Below are 19,602 nucleotides of genomic sequence, written 5' to 3' on the forward strand. Positions count from 1 at the left end.
AGTAGCGACGTTTTAGGAAGGTTAGTTCGTGCTCAGGTGACCTTCGATAAGCTCAAGGTAGAGTTGGTGGCAGTCACAGCGGCTTGACCATCCTAATCGAATGCCCGTCACAAAGTCCCATCAGATCCACCGCAACTCCTTATCTCTGCGAGATTCCCCCTCATTACACTGTCTATACTAACCCGTCGTATCCTGCAGATCTTATCGGCATCTCTCAATCGGTAACTATCGGCGACCACACTTACTTGCACACGATTGACTCAGCCCACGGAGCCGTTGAACTAAAAAAAAAAGCCCTGGCTTTGTGGCGTCGGAAACTCCGTGACAGCCTTCATAGAAGCCTTCTAGACTCCCCCCACCCTTACTTAGCATCACCGGTCTGATTGGGCGAGCAATGCTGACGAAGAGGTGCTGATCTTGTCTCTGCCGAATTCTGCCCTGCAGGTGGCTTTCGCAAGTTGATGTGGGTATGCTTTTTGTGATAAATTTGATCTTGTTAAAGATTGCTGCCAGGATTGTCAAACAACAAAGAAATGCTCAGAAACTGCTACAGACGGAGCTTACGAGGTCCAAGGGCGCGGCCCGATTTGCAGCTGCAGAGGGCGTTGTACAGCGTCTTTCTGAAGCGCGGAGTAGACACGCAACCACTGGAGTGCGTACAAAAGGAGCCGGGGACTTTATGAGGTGATACGGTAGGCTAGGGTCATCAACGCTAACGAATCAATGTATTCGAGATAGACACAGTTTGTCAGTAGAAAACGCAGGAAATCTCCAACCATCGATATATACACTGCGATCGACCATATTCAATGATGGATGAAGTATGAAGCTCCCGTTATGATGTGATAGTCAACTTTTACAATAAGGTCCATAGCAAATAATTAGTCAATAATTCCACTAAACAACCATCTAGGAAACAAAGAGTGATATGCTATACATAACATCTGTATGAGTGTGATACATTAGGGGCTATGAGGTGCCACCCCAGGCATGCCCCGTGCCCCAGTCTAACCCGGAGACTTCAGTCTTGTATCATTGGCATAGTCCTCCGAAACATCACCATATCTCCCAATGCCCTCCATTACCACTAGCCCGTCGCACAAACCCTACCTCTGACCCGGTATTTGTCAACAGCCTGAGGCCGAAACACATTCGCTTGTTACACAGCGGGGAGCAGCAGACATGTTGACAGAACATGGACGATCTCCATGCATAACATGTCTAGTCCCTTGGCAGCTAGCACAGGTTGTGTCGTGCAACTGTTCAGCAGTGTCGCTGTTCGACTACGCATCCTTGTTTTCATGCGGGCTGCAATTGTACTAGCACTCTGCAGAGGCTGCACCCGAATGCCTAGGCCTTGCTTCATTCATACAGCAAGGAAGTTTCCAAGGTCTTGGGCGCCGAAACCTACTGCTACAGGAATAGGCCAGCTCACCGAGACAACAGTACCAGCACACATTAACACTAGGGTTAAACTACTAACGTTCTGCTCGCCTATGCCCGCATCATTGGTCCTGCGGTAGTCAATCTGCAACTCGACCGCTTTGGGGTACATATGATGTGCTGCGCTCAGCCATGGAGGCTAGCGACACGACGGGTGGGATGCGGGACCTGCATGGAACATTTCCAGTACCCTTCCTCTCTGGGCATGACAGGCCTGTGATGGAGGGAAGGTGAAGGCCTGATTATCTGATAGGTAAGGTCTTTGTTCCTCTCCAAGGCCTGCCGTACGAGAGACACTCTCGACAAAGCAATTTGTAAAGGCTGGGCTGGGTGTTGCGAGTCACAAATGAAGCGAGTATCAGCGTTGATCTCACATCTCCCCTCCATCAACCAGAACATGGAGATTATCGGTTTTACAACTTTACCGCACGTGCACCCAGTGCGTGATCATTTCTCGTGCTAGTACCTACTTACACTACGCAGATCCATCCTTTCCCCCCCAATCCAGTCGAATTCCTCAGTTTTCTGATGTATGCATGTATCGTATTGATTACAACCCACAAGCTCGAGCACTACTAGAAACTGAACAATTTGAATACTACGGGCGTTACAAGCGAAATCGTGATGGGCACAACCTACAGGAAGCCCCTTCGGGACCGGCACCCGACATGTTTCGGCCCGAGCTCTGTCTGACCTTGACCCCGGACGTTGCCGAGCGTTGGTTGCTCTCAGCACCCAGCAGCCGCGTCTCTCACCTTGGCCTGGGAGGCCTGAAGCGCTGCGATTGGCTCAACAAGCGCTTCATGGACACTGTGCCGTCGCATGATAGGGCTTGCGACAAAGGTATTGAGGGGACCTTCACTTGAGATATCTACTCTAGTTTTCAATTCACCTTTATCCTTTAATTGTGGCAGTGTTCCGTCGTGTCTTGCTTGGCGACGGCCTGCCCTTTATTCGCTTCCACCTCAACCAACCTAACTTGTCTTGCGCACCTACCGTGATTTGGCTCACATTCCATTTGATGCCATTACCCCTTAACGTGCTTTAGACTGTAGAGGATTGGGATTTGACAGCCGTGTGGCTGATGCGGAATAGGTGGTGGTAGATGACCTGCATCCAATAAACCTGTCTCGACAAAATCCGGGATCTTGGCTGTCATCACGTAAGTTACCTAGTAATCCTTATCATAAATCGGAACGGAAGGCACAAAAAGACAACAAGGGTGCCCTCCCAAGCCTCTTCATCTCTCCGCAAGAGACCATCTTCCCTATGTAAGCCACTTCAACCTTACTGGCCCAAGACCCTCACCGCTCTCGACCACGTGGAAGCAGAGACGGGCCTTTGTTGGCTACCTGCAGACAATGATACCTCACGAACCGAAACAACTGGTAGCGTACATCTAGGTAAACCAAGGCAGACAATAAGGTAGGGCTTAGGGCTTTCATGCAGAAATGCTACGATTCCAATTTGGCAATTGGAAAGGAGAGCCGCATCAAAAAAAGCTGTGTGGACAGGAGAGAAGGAAGACGTAGCCTTGTTTCAGGCGGTGATGTCAATGTCTCGAACCTTAACTTTCCTACCCTGCCTCGTTGCCTTACAGGTTGACAGCTCCCACTGGGTAGCACCGTCATTGTCATCGGCATTGTGACCGGATCTTTCCATTCCTGAATATCGGGTTAAAGATTGATGAAAAAAAAAAAAACAAGCGCATTAGTGAAATGCAAAATAGCTCGGCAAGGGTATTGAGTTTGACAGAACTGTCGTTGCAGTCACGTGTCAGCACCGACGTCCAACCGTATGTATGGGAGATGTATGGGAGCTAAGGTTGCGCTAAGTGATAGATTGACGAATGACATGTAGGACAGTGCCTACAATACCTACCATCACTGTTGGAGGAACAAGACTAGGGCGCAGAGTAAGATGAGGTAGCAGTAGCAATGCTAAATCACTGGCTGCCGGCCTGAATTGTTTAAGTGGTATCTACCTATCCCCCGCAGTGCAGTAAAGAAGTATGTACCGTACACAGCCGCCCTACCCGAAGAAAAACAAATGGAAAACTCGCTATCCCATCTCGACCATCGTGCCTTCAACACCTGTCTGTAAGTACTAAAGAATGTCCCATACCAGTAAGTAGATAAGTAAGACATTCATGACCAAAACGAAAAGAGAAAGAGAAGATCATCGTACAACCCAAGCAGTACCACCGAAAAATATTATCATGGAAATTGCAGTATGGAGTTGCATGTAAGTTACCGCCCCTCAGTAACCCCCCGTAGTAACTGTCGTCCCGTTCGTTGTATCCGCTTCACAGGTAACCACCGCCGCCAATGCCTGAGTAGATTGTGACGTGACCGCTGCTGTCCACGGCTCCGCCACCCGATGTTCGGAAGCATACCCTTCGTACATCAGTGGATGGTAAGGCGAAGGCGACGGCGTCGCAGGCAGGCCCTGCGTCGTGACAGTGGTGGTAACGATGCCACTGGCATTGATACTTGCGGCCTGAATATCGGCCATAGCAAGCATCCCATCGCCCCCAAACGCTGAGGGCTCGGGGGTCAATGGGCCTGGAGTAGCAGGGAAGAGCTGTGGATCGGTGGGGTATTGTTGATGTTGTTGATGCGCTTGTTGGTGATATGTTTCATGGTGATGTTGATGTTCGTAATCATGGCGTGTAAAATACCCCGCCGCGGCGGCAGCTCTAGTTACATATACCGGGTGGACTGCATTCAATTGATGTTGCTGTTGCAGCAACTGATAATACCGCTGCGTCTGCTGGTGCTGGATTTGCTGTAGCTGGTGATGATAGGCGGTGGCGGCGAGGGAGCCAGCGCTAGTACTGTTACTGCGCAGCGGGGTCGACCGGGGGGAGCTACCGCGGAGCCTTGTACTTGTGCCCAAGCTTCCAGCCGCCAAGAGACCCGCCGTAGCGGCCGTGGCCGCGACGACTTTTCTTGATCCGGGATGGGTGCTAAGATAGGCATGGTGTCTGTAGATACTGCTATGATGGTGATGGGAGCGGGATGCTGTCGAGGATAGTGTTGCATTGCGGCGTGAGGCATTGCTCTTTCTATAGCGGGTCGTGCTTTGCACACCTTGCTCGACGGCCCAGGGTTCGAGGTACCATTCAGTGGATTTTTTGGCACTCGCACTGTCCTTTCCGTCCTTGCTGTCTTCGCTGGTGCTGAGTCGGCGTTCACGTTTTGTGAAGGCCTTGGGTGTCGTCAGTTGTAGTCGTCGCAGAAGGAAAAGAAAAGAAGAGAGAGAGAGAGAGAGGGGGGGGGGTTTGGTTCAACCGTACCATGTTCATGCTAAGGTTATGCCGAATACTATTCTGCCAACCCTTGCTGTCATCCTTACCCTTGTCCGTGTTTTCCCGGAACCACTGGTAGATCTCCTGCAGGGTCATTGCGTGCCGGGGGGTGCTCAGGAAAGCCTTGTAGATGAGCTGGGCATACGGTTCATCTTCCTTCTTTCCACTCCCATCGGTGGACGAGCCGTTCTTGATGTCACCGCTTTGGTTCTTTTTGTGCCCCGACTTGCTGTTGCTAGAGATAATTTTATCCTTCGACGCAGGCCGAGAGTCTGAGTCCTCTGCCGTCTCCGGAGGGCTCGGAATGCTATCTGGGGCAGTGAGATCTAGCGTTGAGCTGCAAGGCGACATGGGCGTTGGAGGAGCGCCATCCATGGGCGAGTTGTGGTAATACCCAGCTGGGTACGTCTCAATGTGGCTCCGTCCAATGTCATGAAATTCTTCTGATGTAACTAAAGGTACCCGACTGGGATAGGACGTGGGTCTATAACTAAACTGGGGATCCAGAGTAGTATACTCCGGCGCAGGCTCCCAGTTTATGGCATTGCACTGCTCCGGTGACGTGGTCCAAGTGCGAGGGGACGACTGGGCTGAGGTCCTGTCTGTAGCTGGGTTGAGGCTGCTCATGACAGGCGAGCTGTGCAGGGCGTAATTGTCACAGTCATCTGTAGAGGAGTTTGCTTGTTGTTGTTCGAAGCAAACGCTCCAGATAGGCTCCGAGGACTGGGCCGCGGAGTGACTGGAGAGATAGGATCGCATCACTTGGCTGTTGTGACTCTGAAGGGACTCCATATCGGCTGTAGCCATGATCTGTTCGCCTGTTGTTGTTGCCACGGTGGTTGTGGGATCCGTGGGAGCGCTGGTTTGAGAGACCTGGCGAGGAGGGGAGGCGTTTGAAGCCTCGATGCTGACCATTGTAGCGATCTCTCCCTTAGAATGGGAAGGATCCGGTAAATACTGAGGCTTTGTCTTTGATCTTGGGGAGTCGACGACACAGGATGCGTCGGGCCGAGCAGGTGAAAGAAGATGTTCGGGTAGTATGTGAGATAGGCCGAGGATTAAGAGACAGACAGTCTAAGACCGGTCGGTTCAAGACAGAGGAAAGAGAGGAGAGGGGGGGATATGAGCCTGATATGGAGCACAGCAGTGAGACTGGAACAGTTGAGAGGTAGATCGGTTGGTGACCATAGGGCCAAGGGCGGCAAGGGTATTATGGACGATCTGAGGTCGGATAGAGCGATGAAGGTGACTGGGGCCGGGGGTGGGAAAAGGGGGGTGGCGGGAGGAGGGCTCTACAGGTACAAGGTACCTCTCGACCTTCGGATAGGAGCTACCCCGTGTTGATGGGGCAGACGCAGGCAGGCTGGCTGGATGTACATACAACGGCGATCCTCACAGGGGCTTTCCGGTATGGGCTACCGGTAGAATCCGCGGGAGAAGGTTGCAAGGTTAAGCTTGTCAGCGCGCTTGTTTGGCACTCCTCCCTCAAGAGCTAACCAACATCATTAGCCAACCTTACCCCAGTTGACAGCCCTGGCAGGTGTTCTCTGCTGGTCTGCATCACCTTGATTGCGGAGAGGACAGTATGGCAAGGTGAACAGGGCACTGCTTAGGCAGATCATTGTGTTCTCTGGTAAAAGTACCAGTACAACAGTAGTCTTGAGGGAGCAGGATTGGGTATGGAGGCCGTTAGGAGAACAGCGTAATCTGTACAAGATTACCTAGGAAGTCCATCCTGTGTAGCAGAGAAAAGACGTTGTTAAGAATGGAGAGTGTAGTGAGGATAGAGAAGCATTAAAGAGTGAACTATGAGGCTGCGTCTTCTAGGAGCGCGTGTGTCAGTCTGGGGAGTGCATGTGTGCCTGTGTCTACCTAGGTCTAGGTGTGTGTCTATTCTGTGAGTTGGGTGTGCTAAAACTGGAAATGCTTGAGTTGGGTTTGGTTTGCACAAAGACCCCTTCGGCGCTGTGGCGGCCGGATCGCCAGGCTGAGCAGAGCTGGGCCTTTCGCAGCGTCACGACCAGGGCGGTGACACACTGTGTACTTTCCGTGACCCTTAGGGGAGCAGCAACATTCCCACATACCATCTCTGATCTCTGGTGCAGATGCAACAGAGTGCACCGCGTCTGAGATGATGAGAATAACTGAGCGAAAATTGACCAGCAGATGTGATCGAAGGGTGACTTCTCGAAAAATTCCGGTAATGACAGCCGACGACCACTGCTGGGCCCGAGCTGGGCACGGTGGCCGTTCAGTCGGCCAGAAGCAAATCCGGGGGCGATGACGGGGTCGTGGTTAGTGGTCGCCTGGCTGAACAACCTTATTATCAAATGCAGATTGCCCATTCCAGGGTTGCTGCTTCTCCTACTCATACTGCTTGGTAATCCAGGCATTGTTGTGAGAGTCGTCGGGAGCGTCAAGACTGCCCATTCGGCCCACGGGAAGCAGGTCGGCCGAGCCGGGCAACAGACACCAGCTAGGGAAATCATATCTGGGTAAAGGAAGCATCGGAAGCGTGCATACTAACGGGAGACACTCAACGGGGTCGAACCAGGGGCCCTGGGAAAAGTGAGCAAAAAGACGGGGCGGCCGGTCGAACATGTCCAATGATGATGTGACGACGGGCCTCATCAGGACATTTCCATGGTGCATAATGGCAGCTTTCTAAAAGGCATAGTTTCTGCAGCGGATTCGGTTTGCAGTAACCCGTGTGTTCCATTCTAGAAGCTCCTGGCGAAAACAATGCAGCTCCTGCTCAATTTCCATGAAGCCGCCCATGCCTGTGTCTGCGCCAATCTCTGCCAATCTGCTTGCCCTCATGGCAAGCACCGGCAACTCCTGCAGCGCGGTGATGATGCATTCAAACGCGTGGAGAGATGGAGAAGCCGGAGGGAAACTACAGGAGGTTGCTGCAAAAGGTTTTGGAAAGGAAGTTGCCATGTTTCAGTCATGTTGAGGTCCAAACCCCCAAGTTCCAGTGAATTGCTCCTCCTCCGTACACAACGCCCCGCTTGGCAGGGCCCATGAGCAGTGATTCAGGGGCACGATATGGTAACCACCAAGGCCATTTCTAAGTGTTGAGTCGAAAGAGACAAAGCGATGGTTTCGCAGACTGCGTTGCTGACTGACCAGATGAGCTGAAATTAGTGGCGCGCGGACGACCTGCGTTCCACGTTCAGGTTCTGGACCGGGAAGCGACATCCCCTGATGTGAGTGAGGGGAAGGATGCGGTCCCACGTTGGCGGAGATAATGGAGGGATGGTGACAAGGTCGGAGAGATAGTATCACGACAAGGGCTAGGGCATGCTTCTGTACGCTCAACTCATTACTGACTTTGGGATCGGCGAAGAGTCGGCGCACACCAATGCAGCATCGGCGTCCCTCATACACGTGCGCAACGGCCAGCTCGACGGCAAGGTCGCCTGGACGGGCCGACCTTGGCAGGAGACCACCCCCACGCATCCCGCATAATCAATGTCGACCACGATCGAGGCGGGGCAAAGGCAGCGAAGAGTCTTGGTTTCACGACAACGGATGCTTTACTTGCGGTAGTAAATCTGTACAAATGTTAGCATCCAGTCTCCAGAGAGACATGCTCAGTCATGCACATACCTTCTTGAACATAAAGTGAAGCTGGAGGATACCCTAAGGACGAAAGCAATTAGCATTTTAGGCTTATTCCCTAGTATCTTCTCAACGCTCAGATCTTCTTAGGCCATCATAATATGGCGACGGACCAGTGGCGGGAGCTGACAGGGAGGGGATGGGGCGGGTCACGGCGCAGGCTGGCGACTGATGCAGCCCCCCGTGCTGCCAGCCGGCTTACCATGATGCCCCGCGGATGAGGAAATGAAGAGCGTCGCGGAACACAAGGCATAAGAGACGAAGAGGGGACATGGAGGGCAAAACACGTGGTTTGGTGGTCCACGTACCTTGTCGAAGCAGCTCTTAAAGCCACGCTCCTTTTTAGCACTGTAATCCCACTCGCGGTCGACGATGCGGAAGGCAATGTCCTCGTAAGGAGGACCAGCGATGAACCGGATGAGGCAAGTGTCTTCTTTACCAGCTGGAGCGTTAGACTCGCCCTTTTTACGGCCATCGTCGCGGATAATCTTGTAGGTTGGAGCCTTGGTTTTGTCAATAAGGTCAGGGTAGAATATATTGAACCGATAGCCCTGAACGACCTTTGGAGGCGGGTTGGAGTGGTCGTAGTGTGTCTGGTTGTACTTGTTCCACTCATAGCCCATGATCACCCGGTTGAAGTAGCGTGGCTTCCGCGGCCGGTACTTATCGGCCCAAATCGGCCTGGGGATGCCGGGCACGGCCTCCTCGGCCGTAAAGATCTCCTCGTTTTCGCTCACGCCGCGGGCTACTTCACGATCAAGCAGTGCCTTAGATGCCTGAGAGAAGTCTTCATTTCCGGTTGACGCAAAGCGAGCTGTGCCGGGAGGTGGAGCTGATGACGAAGAGGCCCCTGTTTTCGAAGCAGGGACAAGAGCCTTGGATGAACTCTTGCCTGCCGTGGGAATAGCATCCAGGAAACCATCTGACCCTTCTAGTTCTTTGGCCCGTTCGGGGTCCCGCAGGCGCAACAGCTGAACACGGGCATCTTTGATGGCGGAGCACACCTCCTTCAGCTGGGCCTTAGCCTTGTAAATGAGAAGGCTCTTCAGCAACTCCTCCCAATAATCCGTGTCAATTGGTTCATTGGACTGAAGCTTCGCCCTGATTTGCATCTCCAGAGCCTCTAGTTGGGTCAGCGTCTTCGGCGCAAGGATTCTGTCGACCTCAGGAGCGACCGCGCTAACAGCTCGGCCCTCGGGTGGTAAGGGCTTCAGCTTCTTTCGACGGTCAGTGCAGAGGGCAAGCAAAGCTGTCCAATATTTCCGGTTGCGCTCATTGACCTCGAGTGTATGGTACGATCGGATATCCTCATCCAATTCCTGGAGCTGGGACTCGTTCAGATCGCGGATGACGGCCTCGGGATGGGGAATGGGGATATCGATGTCGGCATCATCATCATCGAACACATCGCGGTCTGGATCAACCCAGCGCAGGGCAAACGCCAAATAATCGATGGGTTTTGCGCGCTTCTCGCGGATGCGGATGTCGGCCTTCTTCTTGGCCTGCTTCAGTACGAACTTGTCCTCTTCAGCCACGAACTGCTCTGCTTGTTCGTCCTGAGTAAGGTAACGAGTCGCAGCTGCTGTCGCGGCGGGAGTAGTCGTCTTGTTTTGTGGTTGACGGGATGGCTTTGAGATGCGGTTGGCCGAGTCGTAATGAGGAGCGGTGATGTCGCGGTCTCGAGGCCTGTCGCGATGTCTGTCGCTTCGGTCGTTCCTGTCTCTGTCCTTCCAGCCATTGATCATGGCCGCTCTCTCAGGATTCATATGACCCATTTTGTCTGCAGTTTAGTAGTATGTAAGATTTGGAGTCCTTCTGGAAGTTGTAGGGGATACACACGACAGTTTGATGGAAGGTGGAAGTTGAAGTTGGTGATGTTCAGGCTTGGAACAGGCTGAAGGTCACCAAAACCTACAACCCTGCAAAATCTCTCCGCTGCCTTGATCCCCCGTATGCGCCAAGATTGATAACAAGTTGAGAGCATGTGTTAGACCCGCACAAGCATGCGCCAAGACAGCCCCACCGCAGCTGCTGGGCAAGATCCAGACCTCTCCTGGGGAGTGGAAAGGGCGCGACAGCAGCTCAACTCTCAACCCCAACCCTCTTCATTCGACCCGACTCTTAACCACATCACACTCAACCATCGGCAATCGTCAATGCGTGCTCTGCACTGATAACACGACCGTCTGGGAATCGACCCAACTGTACAGTGGTTGCAGTGTCGCGACCCCAACGACCCCGAGATAAGGGAGGGAACACAGATCGCACGGACTATGACACCATGAGCCTGAGCCTGGATTCTGCCCGCGACCACGATAACGACAACCACGACAACGACAACCACGACCAGGCCACGACCTCTATAACGCGACCGATATACGCATGGATGTCGATCGCTTGATGTCGATGCCCCGATTACCCACATAGACTCGCCACCATGTACAGCATCGGAATGCGAAAGCTGCTGGGCAAGTCGAATACTGACTTGACATCTCATGGGTCGCCCCCTTCGGGAGGACGAGCAGGTCCAGCAGCAACAGCAGCCGCCGGTGGCATTACCAGCTCTCCTGTCGTTCCCAACTACCGCCCAGCTGTCTCACAGGATACTGTCTATGCTGCTGGCGTGCCGATCGCCTGCCTCGATAGCTCCCCCGATGGTCGTTCTGCCATCTTGGGAGGACGCCATGTGCTGAAGACAGTCACCGTTGAGGGGCTGACGGTTCGCGAGGGTCTCGACCTGCGATCTCTCCTTGTTGCCCAGCCTGCACTGCGCAACAATAATCCAACGTCGGTTGCTGACCAGCTTTCAGTCAAGGCAGTCAAGTGGGGAGAGGTCGGCGGCAAGCAGGTGCTCTTCACTGCGTGCACCACGGGCAAGGTATTCATGTACGACCTCGTCACCGTCGGCTCCTGTGGCGCTGGTGCCCCCGTGGACTGCGTCCAGATGCGAGAAGACTCACGGCAGGTCAACGCTCTCGACATCAACCCACACCACAGCACCTGGCTGCTATCCGGCAGCCAGGACGGCATAGTTCGCTGCTTCGACGTGCGCCAGCGAACCGAGACCAAGACGGGGGCGACCTTTCGGTCCAAGCAAGCCTTCAAGTGCCACGCTGACGGCGTGCGTCATGTCCAGTGGAACCCACGCGATGGCTTCCTCTTTGCCTGCGCCACGGAGCAGGGTAACGTGATCAAGTGGGACATGCGCAAGCCGAACGCGCCCATCTTGCGCATTAGCGCGCACGAGAAGGCCTGCTCGGCCATGGCCTGGCACCCCGACGGCGTCCATCTGGCCAGCGCGGGGCTGGAGAGCCGGTGCTACATCTGGGACATGTCCAAGCAGGACAAGCGCCAGAAGCCCAAGTGGACCATCGCCACGCCGTCGCCGGCCGGCACTCTGGCCTGGCGCCCCGGCCAATGGTCCGCCACGGCACAGGGCAAGCGCACCTCCCAACTGGCCATGTCCTACGACGAGAGCGGCCAGAAGCGTTCCGGCATCAACGTCGTGCACGTTTGGGATCTTGCCCGTCCTACTATGCCCTACAAGGAGATTCAGCGCTTTGATGCCTCTCCATGCGCCATCCTCTGGCACGACCAGTACCTTTTGTGGACGGCAGGTCAGGATGGCATCTTCGCCCAGTGCGATGTGTCCTTCGCTCCCAAAGTCATTGACCGCCAGGCTGTGTCGACCATGGCCTTCTCCCCGCGCGGCGACGTCATGATGCTTCTCGACGAGCGGGCACCGCCTCCACGGCCCCGGCCACACATTTTGCACCACGACGCCGCCGTGCCCCCGGCATCGGTGCCCTCCGTGCCCAGCATGACCTCTTACAGTTCCAGTCCTACAACCCCGCGCTTCAGTGTCAGTCGCAGCGACTCTGAGGATGACGCGATAGGTACCTTCATCGGGCCTCGTCGCCGCAGCAGCCGACGACGCAGGCCTAGCACCCGCTCCACAACCACACTCAGTACGACACCGCCAGCTGGCCCCAGCATGGAAGATGTCATGTCGCTCGAGCAGACGATCAAAGCGACGGGTGTCTACAGACCGCAGCAGGCCATGGCTGTCGGCCATGTACCCGCAGCTGCCAGTCCTGAAGTGTATGAGTACCTGTCAGCGAACTACCTTGAAGCCCTGTATCGGGATCTTCCAGGTCGTCCCGGCAGTCCTCCACTGCCACAGCGCATTGCTACGATCCTGGATCACTATGCTCTGGCTGCCACCCATGTAAGACAGTTCAGGCTAGCCCAAACCTGGCGCATTATCGCCTACGCTGTGGATTTGATGCTTCATCGGCGTGCTCAGTATCACCTGGAGCGTCGGAGGGATCGCAATCAAGACTCAATGAGGCGAAAGAGCTCCGCTAAGCCAAAGTCTCTTGTGGGGTTGTCCGACCATGACAATCTTCCGGAGATGTCCGTTGAGAAGGTTCAGGATGACCTAGTGGCTTCACGGAAACCAGTGTCCAATCTGGCTGTGTACGATCAGTCGCTTCAGTCGAAATCGGTGCTGCCCTCGGAGCAGGAGAGCACCTCCAACATGCCTACCCCAATGGTCCGTCCAGTCCCTAATGACACCGCTGGTAGCCAGACAGATGAGGCCGACAGGGAGTCGGCAGCGTCTGTTGTTGGGGAGCCATCTAGCTTCACTTTGCCTCCTCCGGCAGCATATCCCCCACGCCAGCTGCTACGCAGCCGTCTCGACTCGGTGCCGCTGTCTGTCGTTAGTCATGACAGTGCAGCTACTTACGCGAGCACTGAGGGATATGACTTCTACGACACTGAATTCCTAGTGAAAGCAGCTGATGAGGCGAGATCAGCTTCTGAAAACTCTCCAGACATCAGTCGCAAGCAAAGGCAAGACTCAGAAGTTGGTTCGCATGCGTGGTCAATCTCTGACCAGAGCAGACGGCCTACCGGGTTGTCAGAAGTTGAAGAAGGGCAAGCTGCAAGGGCTGCCATTGTCGCTGAGCTTCAGAAATCGCATGCTCAAGAACTGAAGAGTTATGAGAAAACCAATCAATCTCCTGAGAAAACCAAAACAGCGGTCCCGCCCCGGGTTCCCCTGGAACGGACAGAGACAACTATGACAGGCATGACAGGCTTCACAAGCTTTACCTCCTATACCGACGAGCATCATCTCATCAGCCAACCAACCGACCTTTTTGGCTCACCCTATGCATCACAAACAGACATCAACTTACGCGGCTCGTCCATCCTACATAGCATCCCTGAACCGGCAAGCCCTACCCGCCCCGAACACGACAAATCCCCCTTCGTCATCGAAACCGACTACCTCTGCTGGTCCGACGACCCTCCGTACCCCTACTCTTCACGTACCTCATCGTCCTCGTCAGCACTCACTTCCTCCCCCCTCCATCCCTACACCATCATCTCGCGTGCCCTCGCCTTCGAAACCAAAACCTCAGCCCTCAATGCTTCAGCCATGATTCTCCTTCTTAAGCCCCTCCTCCCAGACGACGTCATCAACAAGCACCAAGCAGCCGCCATCCTCCGACAACACCATTCTCGCCTAATGGGCATGAAACTCTTTGTCGAAGCAGCCCTGCTCCGCAAGTTGTGCATGCAAGGTTGGCCCGGCGGTGCGCTATCCTCCTGGGGGGATAACTACCCCGCGGTACTTACTCCCGCCCAGCAGGGGGTGCAAGCCAGCTTTCTGTGTACGTCCTGCAACCGGCCACACGATATTGATCGCTCGAACCCGAACCTTTCTCCCGATGCCCTCTGGAGATGTGCCCGCTGCCGCTCAGTAATGGCTCCCTGCGCTGTATGCGGCCATCGTGATACCGCCCCTTCCATGGCCTCTGCCTCGCCGTTGCCGACACACATCCCTGCGAAGCACTGGGCAAACCTCACACCCCAGCAACAAACCACCGACGAAAATGAGCCAAAGTTAACAACATGGTTCTACTGCCCCAGCTGTTCCCATGGTGGACACGCGTCCTGTCTCCAAGCATGGCATGCCGCACTAGACCCAGATTTCTCCTCCTCTGAGCCATACCTCTATCTGGAAGATCCGCCCGGCGCTGAATCATCTGACGGGTGCTGTCCAGTCGATGGATGTGGACACACCTGCCTGCCTTCCCGCTGGAGAAACGGTGATGCTGTCCTTCTTCGTGGGGAAGAGATCTCCCGCGTGACGAGGGAAGCCTCACGCGCACTAGCCCGGGGCAGCGCTGTCGCCAGCGAGGTAGGCGCGCCCAGCAGCAGTTGGGTAGGCGGTGGAGCGGGCAGTGTGGTTGGTGACCAAGCAGGCGGGGATCATACTGGGGAAAGGAGTGGGGATAAGGTGATGCCGAGCGGTGGTGGTTCGGGGGCAGGTACGGGTGCGTTGGTGAGGAGTGATGTAAATGATGTGCCGCAGAGTCGGGCGGTTGAGACAGTGAGGGAGGCGTTGGCGAGTGCTGGGTCGTATGTGGGGCAGGGGGCTAAGGTTGGAACGAGTATTTTGAGTTCGAGCCCGGGGAGAAATGTGATATCGGGAGATAGGGAGAGGAGGAAGAGTGTGAAGTTTGTGGCAGATGAGAGGAAGTAGGGGGATTTCTTGGTTATTGTTTGGATCTTGGAGCGCGGTTGCTGGGGTCGGTTGCATAGACAGGTCAAAGAGGGAGAGCGCTTGAGATGGCGGGATAGAATTGACATAGAGGTGTAATCTAACCATCGTTCATATTGGAAATATACTAATCAAATGCGATGTTCAAATAAATTCTGTGTTCGTTATACCCAAGATCGCTACTTCCGATAAACAACGAAAACACAAAATCCAGTCTTTCCAATACAACCAAAATCCAAAAAGTCAGCATGATCCATCCAACCCGACCAAGTCCCATCTCCAACAGCAAAACGATCAATCCTTATAACGCCGCCCCCCGCGCCACAACCTCAACCTCAATCTTCACTTCTCTATCAACCCTGACTTTCCCCCGTTTCACACTTAACCTGCTATTCCCTCTCTCCGCATTTCCCGATGTCCGTCCCCTCTCTGTCAGCTCAAGTTGCTCCACATCCACATTCCACGTACTACTCCCATTATCTTCCAACTCAACATAACCTCTTCCTTTCTTCCCCCCTCCTGTAGCACTCCGCTCAATACTAACCATCATCTCATCCACGGGACTCAACCTCATCACCTTGGACGGCTTGCTCCCGATCGTCGGTGGGCCACCGGGCCCGATTGAACCGCGGTAGCGATTACGTACGCCGCCAGAGTTGGAGGAGGAATCACTGTAGGGATTGCTGCTGAGCAGACGGGGCCAGAACTTGGCAAGGAGCGGTTTGAGTGTCATGACCGAAGCACAGATAATTGCTGAATTGACTTCGACTGCGGTGAGGTAAGAGAGAGAGGCAGCCCAGTATGTCCAGTCTGGGTCGGGGCGGGTGTGCATCTTGATGAGCTTGAGGAGACGAAGGATGGAGATGAAGCAGACTCTGCACGGGAGGTTAGTGACTTCACAGCCAGTATATGACATCAGGGTGATCTTACAAGAAGCCGAATCCGAAGACAAAAGAGAGAATGACTTTTTGTCGGCGAGGCAGTTTAATTGTCCAGACAACCGGCATGGGCAGCATGAAGATCAAGAAGTCCGTGACTTCCCAAGTCAGCCATCAGGCAACAACCAGTCCTCAATCAAGCACCCACTTACCCATATGCAACCCTGTATTCGACCACCAAATCGACTGCGGATGGCAGTATTTCTTTCCTGTGTAACGAAAATCCCAGTACGAATGCAAGGGGATGCAAGCCGTGAACGTGCATAGCATCATGTATACGCTGACGATCAGTACGACGACGAGCAGCACGATGCCCGCTTTGCGCGCCCATTTGAAGGCGAAGATGTGGATGTAGAGCAAAAGAATGGAGAGCTTCGAGAAGCTGAGAGTTAGATGGTAAAAAAGAATACTGTACCAGGCCGCCTGGGGTGGTGTTAGAGGGGTTGGGAAGACGGTGAGGGGGATACATACCCTCGACCACGCGATGGCGCCGTCAGTGTCGGTGGAATCAAGGTCCCAGACGTGTCGGCCGGAGCCATGAATAGCTTCTGGGAAGACATTAGCCTTTGCAAGGGGAGGGAAAGCAGAGTTGGGAGGATACTCACGGTCTATTAGTCCCGCACATGTCGCTCCAGCAAAGATCTGAGCAAGCGATCGTCAGTGGCTCTATCCTTAACCCCCTTCTTCGATGTTCCATACCAACGCCAGTAAAATACACCAATCAGACCAGCTGAGAACATGGATAATGACTCCTCTTGTGTAGAATCTCAGGCTGACAAAGAACGCAGCAATGACCCAGCAGACGCTGGCGGAAACGATGATGTTGACCTGACGAGTGTCGTGAGGGATGTCTTCAGGAGCTGATAGCCAGGGCGCCCCATTCTCTGGGACAGTCTCGGTGTCGCTCATTCCAATATCTTCCAGAGCAGGTTTCTGTCAATTGCAACACATGCATTCTCAATTTTACCAGGGAGAAGGCATATCTCTCCGTGTACTCGACAGCTTCACTCGCTAAACAAGTTGCACCGAGTTCAGAGTAATTATGGATTAAGATTTCGCAGTCTCGGGGTTAAGAGGTTAACTGAGGACTTGTAAGATTCAGACCGTGGTGGCAACAAAAACTCTCATCCAATCAATTAGGGGGGAGGGGCCTGTGCCGCACCTCTACAGCCTCGAGAGTCGGGGGGGGCTGCCCCGTCAGGTCATACTGCATACAAGGAAATCTGCCGGTAGCCCGACCGCTCCTTCAGCGGGGCACTTTTGCGAGCCTGTTGCTGTTGGCTCAGCTTGCATATCCCAGACGCCGAGACGGCTGCCAATGCAACCCAACGGCTCGGAAGGATTTTGTGTGAGAAGACAAGGCCAAAAGTCCGGGGAAGTGGAACGCGGCATGCTGGTGGTGCTAGCGCCGGTATATGAGTTATAGGTGGTGTCATGGCTTTTTGGCAGGCCTAATGATGGTTCGTCAGAACGAGGTGATGATGAAAGGACCGAGGAAAAGGCGTAACACAAGATCTGGATTATCAACCTGAGATTCAATGAAGCATTTAGATGGATCGTATGTCTGATAGATAGAGACCGTTCTGACAGAGTCATGATATGATTTGCTGTCCATATATGCCCTCAACTGCAAACCGATGTTTTCAGCTGCTTATTTTGCAGCCCGTCATCCCAGCCATATTCGGGTTTGACCTTCAGCGATATACGCCAAACTCTGTCATGTAGCTATTGGCAGATGCACCTTTAGGTATATCTTCGCTGCTGCGAAACATCTCCTGAAAACTTCTATTAAGGACTTATCCCTGAAGTGTAAATATTAGAGATTGGATGTTGACTACTTCCCCAAACATAATGCCACACTAAAGTCGTCACCACTTGCATTGTGACTTGCCAATTGACTTTCCATGCATTTCATCTTGGTTTCTTTTCCTTCTTTTCGTTGTTATTCTGTGGCACCCATCATGCTTGACAGATTCCCTTAGGGCCGCATGTCCTGCAGGGCAACACCCAAATAAATACTCCCATCCACATCGCCATTTTCTTTTACATCCAACAGATAGGAACAAGCCATATTGTAAGATATCTAACTGGCGCAGAATAACCCCGTCCACAAATCCAGAGTAATACACCATCTAGCAACGTGAGCAGTGTTACATCAATGATCTGTTATTAACCAGTTCATGAGGTTGCTTAAATGCATTGAACTGAAGAGCGTTAGGACAAGTGAGCAACTGCTTGGTCTCGAACAAAAAGATTAGAAACGAGAACATCATACATAAAAACCCGGAAAATCTCAGTATCATTGCAGCCACCAACACACTTCAGCTGACATATATCACTAAGCCATAACACAAGAGGAAGATCAGAAGGACCGTCGCACGTGTACCAAGGCTCCGAGCTGAACGGAACATCATATAGAGTTGTAGTCACTTTTTCCCCAAGATAAATCCTCCTCCTCCCTTTTTACCGATATTCACTGCAGTTGATGCCTTGTTGCACCAGAATTTACTAGCTTTGTCGATAATTCTATCTGTCATCAGATCCTCATTCCCATATTCACACTTACAAGTCCATCGTGTCTTTCACATCTACCTTACCGATCTACAGGCAGCTTTATAATGGTCATAGTGAGCATTGACGTCGGGGTCTTGTGTATCAAGGCTTGGCCCAATTCCGCGGGTGATGCGAAACAGGTCGTCGGGATGGCCAAGTTGACTGGAATGGAGTGACATCGTTCCTGAACTGGATCTAGTTTCGGCAGATCTCGAGGAGGCCAAGGAACTTCTCAGCAACAGAATCAGTATCGAATTATCATTCAAAATATTTGACGGAAGCCACTATTTCAAAGTCTCAATTGGGAGATCTCGCATTTACTGAATATGACCGCAACTCAAGCTGACTCATGCGACAAGTAACCTTTAGCCCAGTAGTATTTTTGATGAAGCGGAAGCGGCCGGATTATGCTGGACTTATTTCCATCTCACGTTCATTCTGAAGTACAATGACTCTGTGGTGAAGAAAAAGATGATTAATACCTACCACTGTACTAACACGGGGAAGGGAAACCCCAATAAACACTCTAACCTGGAGATCCCTGAAGGGGAGGAGTCAGAATCCGACTAGGAATAATTACATGTCCACAGCGGCAGCTTTTGGAAAGAGCAATGTTATCACGTAGCTAGTGGTTTTGTTCGATATCGTCTAGTGGATCGGGTGTTAATAGAGTAACTAAGTACAACATACTCCCCAAACGGATTGCCAGTGTAACCATTGATGCTTATGTCGAGGAGGGGATATATAGACAGTTGTCTCGTGACCCTTTCAATCATCTGATGCCTTCTATGCCTTATCATGACTAGCACTCTATGAGTAACGCACCATCTCCCTCTAGCCTTCCCTTAAGGAGCAAGCAAGTCTATGCAGTTTTCATACATTGCTTCATGTTGACGCCCTGATCAGGAGCATGTGGAAATTTTCGGTGTTTCGTTACCTAAATGGCCGCGGGTCAGTTCCATCCTGAATGCTCATTTAAGATGTGCAGACACACCCTCTCATTGAAGCCCTTAGTTATCTACCTGCTACAGAATGCTATTGAGGTCAAGGCTCTCAGGGGCTTTCATAGTGTCTCAGTTGGTGCTTGTCCAAAGGATTTGACTCAGATCGTCCTTGCTCCAATACCCACGTCCTCCTCTGTTAAAGATTTGTCTCCTTTC

The 19,602-nt window shown here is 53.0% G+C and overlaps 4 protein-coding genes across 4 annotated transcripts; 1 reads left to right on the forward strand and 3 right to left on the reverse strand.

Annotated features, from left to right (window-relative positions):
• Positions 1-3,702: 3,702 nt before the first annotated feature.
• Positions 3,703-5,668, reverse strand: CTHT_0074260 (putative sequence-specific DNA binding protein; the record flags this gene model as incomplete). The annotated part of the gene is made up of 2 exons (XM_006697616.1): positions 3,703-4,653; positions 4,742-5,668. The coding sequence occupies 2 exons, from the start codon at positions 5,666-5,668 to the stop codon at positions 3,703-3,705; spliced, it is 1,878 nt and encodes a 625-aa protein (XP_006697679.1).
• A 2,624-nt stretch (positions 5,669-8,292) lies between these two features.
• On the reverse strand, positions 8,293-10,152 carry CTHT_0074270 (uncharacterized protein; the record flags this gene model as incomplete). Its single annotated transcript, XM_006697617.1, has 3 exons — positions 8,293-8,310; positions 8,366-8,398; positions 8,686-10,152. 3 exons carry the CDS (start codon positions 10,150-10,152, stop codon positions 8,293-8,295), a joined length of 1,518 nt encoding a protein of 505 aa, XP_006697680.1.
• Positions 10,153-10,814: 662 nt separating this feature from the next.
• Positions 10,815-14,933, forward strand: CTHT_0074280 (uncharacterized protein; the record flags this gene model as incomplete). Its single annotated transcript, XM_006697618.1, has 1 exon — positions 10,815-14,933. One exon carries the CDS (start codon positions 10,815-10,817, stop codon positions 14,931-14,933), a length of 4,119 nt encoding a protein of 1,372 aa, XP_006697681.1.
• A 319-nt stretch (positions 14,934-15,252) lies between these two features.
• CTHT_0074290 (uncharacterized protein) lies at positions 15,253-16,798 on the reverse strand (the record flags this gene model as incomplete). The annotated part of the gene is made up of 6 exons (XM_006697619.1): positions 15,253-15,826; positions 15,882-15,987; positions 16,042-16,312; positions 16,361-16,437; positions 16,495-16,531; positions 16,589-16,798. 6 exons carry the CDS (start codon positions 16,796-16,798, stop codon positions 15,253-15,255), a joined length of 1,275 nt encoding a protein of 424 aa, XP_006697682.1.
• Positions 16,799-19,602: the final 2,804 nt, after the last annotated feature.

The sequence above is a fragment of the Thermochaetoides thermophila genome (genome assembly GCF_000221225.1).
Source record: "Thermochaetoides thermophila DSM 1495 unplaced genomic scaffold scf7180000011823, whole genome shotgun sequence".
In the NCBI taxonomy this organism is placed as follows: Eukaryota; Fungi; Ascomycota; class Sordariomycetes; order Sordariales; family Chaetomiaceae; genus Thermochaetoides; species Thermochaetoides thermophila.